Below are 7,500 nucleotides of genomic sequence, written 5' to 3'. Positions count from 1 at the left end.
GATATTTGATTGAAAAATTCACGATCATAAAAATGTTTAAAGTGCATAGCAGTGTATGTGAGGTTTATGAGCCACAAATGCTGCTCTTTTTAGGAGCACAGCCATCTATTAAACTGTAGTTTGTGTCATAGCATAGTTTTATTGACAAATTCTAAATTGCAAGTAGCAGATATGAACAGGGAAATGCTACGTTATCTGCTTATTCTGTTACAAATAATCTGATGAGATAGGTGTGGAGTTAATTCAGTTGGGGATAGACAGATGGAATATTAGTGTTGTTAGTATGATACTTGAGTTCTTTAGATATTGTTTTCAATTCAGGAATCTGCCGTCTTGAGTTGGCTTTTTTTTGAAGACAGAAATGTTGACAATAGTGTGGACCAAGTGGGAAATTCAATTTTATTTAAACACAAACACAAACACACACACGCACGCACACACACACACACACACACCACACACACACACACACACACACACACACACACTCAGAAAATATTAAATCTCAAACGATGTACAATAGTGCAACATTAAATCTCAATGTTAGAAGTACTTAAGAAGTGAATTACATCTGGCTGGATAATTATCAGGAACACTGGCGGCCTCTGCTGACCCAGTGGAAGAGTGCAAAAAGCTTACAGCACCTGGTATTCCCAGGCGGTCTCCCATCCAAGTACTAACCAGGCCCGACCCTGCTTAGCTTCCGAGATCGGACGAGATCGGGCGTTCTCAGGGTGGTATGGCCGTAAGCGAGAGCAGGTGCAAGAAAATGGCCTTTTGAAGTTAATACACTCAAACTTATTTTCTTGAAACACTTATTCTGGTGGAGGTTGTCCATTTTGCTTTGTCACAGTCCAAACCTCAATGTTGGAGCAGCCTCCAATCCATTCCCCCCAAAAAGAAAAGGCTATAGAGCCTATGAGCGTCATATCATCAAATCTGCCTACAACGGCTCTTGGATGAGAGGTGAAACGCCTTCAAAAAAATCAAACAAGATTCAACTCCGATAAATGAAATCAACTTAAAAGCAATGTGCCATGGCCGGGAGCTAAACGGCCCTAAACCGTTTCCCATTCATTTTCAATGGTAGTGCTAAACCACTACGGACGCAATATATTTCCGGCCGCTATCATCCCGTGGCGCTGTTCTGCCGTTTCTATGAAGAGCGGCTCCTCTCCGGAGGATCGGCCATTCTTGGTTCATTCTTTGGTAAACTTCGCTGAAGGTAAGTTTGGGCTTGATTTCCTACTAAATTAATGAGGAAACTTTTCGTAATTGTGCATAGGCTGTGGTCAATTTTGTCCTAAATTAGCAAGGAACGTGTTATAATTGGCCCTAAATTATAATGTACTGTATTTGTTATGCTACAATATACTCATATCTTGTCAAGCTAGTTTTTCATAAATTAAATTACACTATAGTGATGAATAAACTTGTTCATATTTTATATTCAAGTAACCGATTTACTTGTTGTGGCACTGAAATCTCGGTATTATTATTATTATTACTATAATTATTATTAGTAGTAATATTAGTAGTGGTAGTATTACATTTTATTACATCAAATGTGTGTTTTTGTTTCCAATGTCTTTGAGAGGGGATACTGTCCTCCTGCCCCCCCCCCCCCCCCAACATGTTCTCTCACACACACACACACCACACACACAACACACACAACACACACACACACACACCCCATCACTTTCCAGTCTTTTCCTCACTAGCCACACCAGGTACTGACCTTCTGAACTCCTGAATCGACACCCCAACAACCTTGATCTTACACTTTCACACCTACATGATAATTGCATGTGTGCGCACACTCACAAACACATACACACACACACACACACACACACACACACAGAGCTTTACACATGGTACCACACTTTATCTTTTACTGGCCTAAGATTCCTTTGATCACATTTATCAGGTGTGATTTGAAAAATGGGTGGAACTGTTTTATCAGTGTCTAATAAAAATGAGAAAATTAATAGACATTTTTCCTTTATGTCAGCTCAACATGCAGAAGCAATTCACCTTTTTCCCTGGGAAACTTTGGGTCGTGTTCCGCAAGGGGCCTCTTGGGTTTCTCCTCCAGGAGCCATCTGATGAAGCCAAACGGGTGAGTTCCACTCCTCAGGACAAGTCTGCGGCCATGAGGGAGGACCTCGTACGGCAGAACGCTTTGGCCGTCATCCGGCAAAGAGGGGGGGATCCCTCAGATAAGATGGAGGTGCAGGGAGACTATGTCCTGCAGTTTGGTAAATATAAAGGGAAGTCATTCTGATGGCTTTTGCAGAATGACGTAGGATACACCGTGTATCTGATCAAGAACGTGCAGAGCGAGGAGGCAGCAGGTCTCTGTATGGCTGACAGCCACAGTCAGGACAGCCTCCAGTCATTTGTGAGTTATGCCCTCAGTTTCCAAGAAATCCAGGCTCTCCTCACTTATGAGGCCGGAAGAGGGGATGGAGTGACTGCCTCATCTGAAGACGACCAGCTGGTTGGATTTGGTGCCCGAGCCAAGAGCAGGTGGAAGGAGATCTGGGACAGCAGAGGTGATGGCTATGCTGATTTTGTCATAGGCAGGCGTTCCAGGTACACGAATGTCCAGGTTGCAGCAGAACCTGCTGAAGAGGCAGCAGCCCACCACATCTTCCACACCTGCTGAGCATCCCATGAAGGCCCCAGCTGAGCCCCTGGGTATGCTCATTCCTTCATGTGACAAGTTCAACTTTGGGAAAAGGTTTTTTTCTTTTCTACTAATAACCTGTAGCCGGTATTTTTGTCTTTAACACAGCCATGGAGGAGGACGTGGAGATGGAAAGGGAGATGCTGAGCATCCATAACTCTGATCTGCAAGTCCAGAGCTGTAAATACACCGTTACCACATTTATTTCATGTCAGACAAACAAAGTCCATGCCGTATCTGATTTCTATTGTTTTTCTTTTCATCTGTGTGCAGATGCTATGCCAGTAGCAGCAGCCGCCCTGCCGAGAGTGCCACCAGGAGCAAAGACAGGTTTCTGAAAAATAGGTTTCAGAGCTGGAGTTCCGTTCCTTTCCATGAAGAATTCCTCTCCAAATCTGAAACTTATCTTATTATTTTTGTGTTCTTGATGTTCCGGCCGAGTTCCTTTAATATTACTCTTCATATGTTGGTGTGATAATAACCGTCGTGAGGACTATGAATTGATCCGTGCAATGATGAACTGATATTGACTATGAGGAGGAGGGTAAGTGTTTGTTTTTGTTCTCTTTGCATGCTTCGTTGAAAAACAGTTTCCTTTTTCTTTTATTTAGGGCTGATGAACAACCTGATGTCTCTGTAATGTCCAGCTGACTGTTCTTTCCATGTTGTCATCAGGTGAAGTGACTGTAATTTCTTAATAGCAAGTCTGCACTTGTTTTCAGGACCTGACTCTTGCACGGCACAGACCTCTGACGGCAGAGTGCCTCCTTTGACGGACTCTACCCAAGACCAAAAGAGTGGTATGTTAAACCATGTACATTTCCCCCATTCCGTGGGGTGTTGAACAATAATAAAGTGTCCCGGGGTAATTCAAATTGACACGATTCTTTGTCACTGACATGGAAAAAATCTGACGTGTGAGCTCTGGAATGAAACCAAGTGTCCGAGGCGCGTGTTTGTTTCCTTGTATCGTGTGTTTATATCATGTGAGGGCGGGGGCACTGAAATTGTCTATTCAGTAATGATAACTTTATGTTGTTCAACTGTCTTCTTTACTTTATCCTAGTTCCCATAGCTCCTGTTCCCATGCCTGTCCCTGACCACGACATGAGCAAGTGGATCTGCTCACAACATCAAAAGCTGTGGATGAGGACGGAGCTTCAACAACTTGGGTTGTGGCCTGGGTCCCGACCAGTGCATAACCCTGGGAACGCAATTTCTCTTTGGCGTCTTCCTCCTCAGCCGGAGCTACTGGACATGGTGGCTGAGCTCCCGTCCCCCAACTTTTTTCAGCTCCATCCATTTTTCATTTGGAAGCCAGAGAGCCACATCATGGTCAGGTTGAGGAACAATGACATCCTGCCGTGCCTCCATAGCTGTCCTCGTCCTCAGGTGGTCTCTGCAGGCGTGGGCAGACCTCCAGTGATCGTCAGCGTCCGTGGCCAGTATTTGATCTTTTCCTCGCGACTCTGCTGCAAGGCCTGTCGCAGGAACTGGTCCGCTGACAACCCTCCATGGGTGGAGAAGCTGCCCGTGCGCTTTACTAACCTTTTGCCTGCATTCCTGACTTACAAGAAGGCTGTGTGCAAGTCGGTAATGGATGAACTGCGGCGTTCTGGCAAGTCACCGACCGATATGGCGAACCAGGTGAATGAGCTCATGCACCTCAAGTATGAACGAGCTCACCTGGCATATCTGCACGCCGTACAGAACGTCAGGGAGGCCGAGGCTGGGGCGTACGGACAGAGAACCATCGGCCAGGACGTGAGGATGGAAGATCGGCCACGTGCTTTCGGGCCATACGAGGACCAAGAAGGTTGGGGTGGGGTGTCTGTGTCTGGATTCTACCTGACTGACTGCCTGCTGGATGAGTTCAAGCGTCAACAGCCGTCTCTGACCAAGCTCCTCCAGGGCACGTTGGGGCAGGTTTTCAGGTCGGACCACACGAGGAAGATGGCGAGGAAGGTGACACTGGCATCTGGAGCCATGTCCAGTTTCGCAGTGATGAATGAGAACTGGCTCATTGTGTCCTGGGTGATGGTTCAGGCTGAGACAGAAAGGTCCCTGCATCCGATGTAGCAAGGAATGGCCCAGAGGTACAGCCACGCTGGGGTGGAAAAGGCCGGCTACCACTGGATGGACAGGTGAGATCAGCCATCTTCTTTGTTTGCCGTCATTCCAACTGAAAAATGCTCCATGCTAACCCTAACCCTATCCATGCTGAAGACGTGGCGCGTTCAGAGGGTTCACATCCTCCGTGGTTGCCTCAGTGACCCAGAACTGTCTGAGGGGATAATGTACAGGGACGGAGGGACCCTTCAGCTAAACCACGTAGCGGGCGAAGGTGCCAAAGTCCCCGTCTGGATCCCTGTCCGTGGTACATCTCAGCAGGAGGGCTACCATTTCCAGCAGGCCCAGTGGGTCACGGGTACGCAGGTCTCCCCTGAACTGTTCCAGGCCCAGGCCATGACCGGCGTTGTGCGGTGGAACTTTCAGCGACCGGTAGACATGAAGAAGCCCGGCGCCGTCCTCCCTGCTGTCTTTGACCCTGCCTCAATGTGGGAGTTGAACTCTGCTTCCATGGCAGTGACGGGACAAGACAAGTGCCCTGCGTTCACCTCTCTGACAGAGACACTGGAGAAAGGTTTGGGCTGGAGTCCAGAGAACCGGGCTGCCGTCCGCTCCCTCTGGACTGGGACAAACACAAAATGCAGAAGAGGGATCCGCCTTCGGCTCTTGTGCCCCCTCCCGCTCCAGACGATGCTCCTGGGGCAACACCTTCCTCCAGCTGGGCAACAGCGACTGCTGTGCCGTCGCTTCCCCCTGCGCCACCTGTCAGCTTCCATCTCTCTGCTGCTGGACGTGTAAAGGAGATTCCAGCAGAGGATGACCAGGATCCTGAAAGATCAGTGGGCGGGTCAACGATAATCGGGTTTTTCAGAGCGGCATGTTGGAATTAAGGCCTTCGAATGATTGAAAATAAATAGATTTAGTTAGGTTGTGGTCAGTGTATCTCAATCTTTTGATGTGTTAAATATTACACTTTCTGTTATTAAGGGATGGATATTAATGTGTTTTCTCAATAGCCCATATCGCGATAATATGAGTTACTAAGGATGCGTTATTGCTTTGTTTGTGTTCCAGACGTCTCTGGAGCTTTGCCCCTGCCGCTGAAGTCCTCGCCGAGGAGCGCCCGCACTGGACCCATGAAGACTGGTGGTGGAGTGTTTGTCTTGGACCACACACGCTGGACTCTTCCCATGAAAGACGCTATTGATAGTTTGCTGCAGTATCATCATGGGGACAAGGACATCCTGAGGCTTGTGGATCCAGACTACGCAGACATGGTCCATCGGTCTGCGGCCGATCCGAACAGCTTGCTCCGCCCCACAACCAGGTTTCACATATCCCGCTATGTGAAGCATCTGGCAAAGCTGTTGAACACCAGTTCTTCTCTGAACACCAGCCCAGAGAAGCTCCTGGAGACTCAACAGCTGTGGTACTCCTTGACAGAGGGGAGCAACACAACCAGCGTTCCTGTAGTCACCATGGAGACGGCTGTTGTCACTCCTCCCACAGCCGCCCTGCCCACGCCTCTGACGCAGGATTCCATTGAAAAAATTGTGCAGGGCATTCTAGAGATGGAGCAGCAGCAGCAGCGACCAGAGCAGAAGATGAGACAGACGAAACCCTGTCTGGCCTGTGGACAGCCCAAGTCTCCGTATGGGACGGGTTGCTCTTCCATCCACTTTTTCTATCAGCAGGGTCCTGTTCGCTACTTCTACTGCTCAAGGAAGGTGCATCAGACTTATGCTGCTGAGGGACTCTCTGACCCCAGAATGCCCTTTGAACAATTTGCCGCGTCAGAGTTTTTCCAGAGGGAGCTGGAGGCCACCAAAAAGCGTGTGGAGGACAAAGCTCAGAGACAGATCGGCTGTGTTTAGCTTCATGATGGCGTCTCAGATGATATTCTTTCATTACCGCCACCCTTTCTCCACTCAGAAGACACTCAGGTTTCCCAGCTGCCTCCGTGAACATGTGCTCCCACTCCCACCTTGTTTGAACCCCCGGTTCTCAGTGTCCACCTTCCCTTTTGCCATTTTATGGGTATCTGAAAGTTAACTTTTGCTGTTATGCTAATGACTACTGATAAATAATTAAATGAAGCCACCTCCCGCTCAGACTGTCACCGTTGCATTGTGGGAAATGTAGTATTGGCCTGTGTAAAACATCTGCGGCCTGTGGGCCGGTTCTAATAATAAATCAATATCATCCCGGGGGCCATAGAAAACCCTCGACCTTGACTCTGACATATGAGCTTTAAATGATTTCTTTTGACTCCCATTTATTTGGCTGTTTGGATATCATCTTTGCTAGTGTGTGTGCGCGCACGCTCTATGGAACTGGCATAAAGGATGTTAAAATTAGTCTGAATTAGTCTAAATTAAATAAAAATCCATCCATTCATCATTCCCAACAGGCGGTGTTTGATTAGAAACTCTTTCTGAACTCTGGTGCTCTGAAACATCTCCGCTTCCATTTTCAGCTGTTTTTATTCTCAATAACATCAAATCATCCATCCATCCAAATCGTGGTCCTGTTGGACCACCAAAGGACAAACACTTTCCATTTAGCACGGACAAAAAAACCCAAATCCTGTTTAGCAATGAAGCTGTGGGGAGAGTTTGAGGAGCATTTCTGAGGAACACGCTGCCATATTGGGTCCAAGCTGCTGGGGTTTTTGTTGTTTCCAGGTGAATCGGTGGGCAGCGGCGTTACCGCCTGTCTCTGCCCCCCCCCCCTCT

At 47.7% G+C, this 7,500-nt stretch overlaps 1 protein-coding gene and 1 non-coding gene across 3 annotated transcripts; one reads left to right on the top strand and one right to left on the bottom strand.

Moving 5' to 3' along the window:
- Positions 1-632: 632 nt before the first annotated feature.
- Positions 633-751, bottom strand: LOC130520169 (5S ribosomal RNA). The gene has a single exon (XR_008948687.1). It is a non-coding gene; the product is annotated as a 5S ribosomal RNA (ribosomal RNA).
- A 1,847-nt stretch (positions 752-2,598) lies between these two features.
- Positions 2,599-7,005, top strand: LOC130520167 (uncharacterized). 2 transcript variants are annotated; one of them, XM_057023748.1, is made up of 4 exons: positions 2,599-2,706; positions 2,804-2,875; positions 2,969-3,495; positions 5,840-7,005. In XM_057023748.1, the coding sequence occupies exon 4, from the start codon at positions 5,902-5,904 to the stop codon at positions 6,637-6,639; it is 738 nt and encodes a 245-aa protein (XP_056879728.1). In that variant the 5' UTR covers positions 2,599-2,706; positions 2,804-2,875; positions 2,969-3,495; positions 5,840-5,901; the 3' UTR covers positions 6,640-7,005. The 2 variants fall into 2 exon arrangements, with proteins under 2 accessions (XP_056879728.1, XP_056879727.1); XM_057023747.1 differs by lacking the exon at positions 5,840-7,005 and adding an exon at positions 3,762-4,833.
- The last annotated feature ends 495 nt before the right edge of the window (positions 7,006-7,500 follow it).

Source organism: Takifugu flavidus, unplaced genomic scaffold (genome assembly GCF_003711565.1).
Source record: "Takifugu flavidus isolate HTHZ2018 unplaced genomic scaffold, ASM371156v2 ctg296, whole genome shotgun sequence".
Classification (NCBI taxonomy): Eukaryota; Metazoa; Chordata; class Actinopteri; order Tetraodontiformes; family Tetraodontidae; genus Takifugu; species Takifugu flavidus.
This window is presented reverse-complemented; position numbering and strand designations above follow the sequence as displayed.

What these genes read in the sequence shown, in the direction of transcription:
- LOC130520167 (XM_057023747.1), top strand. Translation starts at nt 3,782, where the DNA reads ATGCCTGTCCCTGACCACGACATGAGCAAGTGGATCTGCTCACAACAT.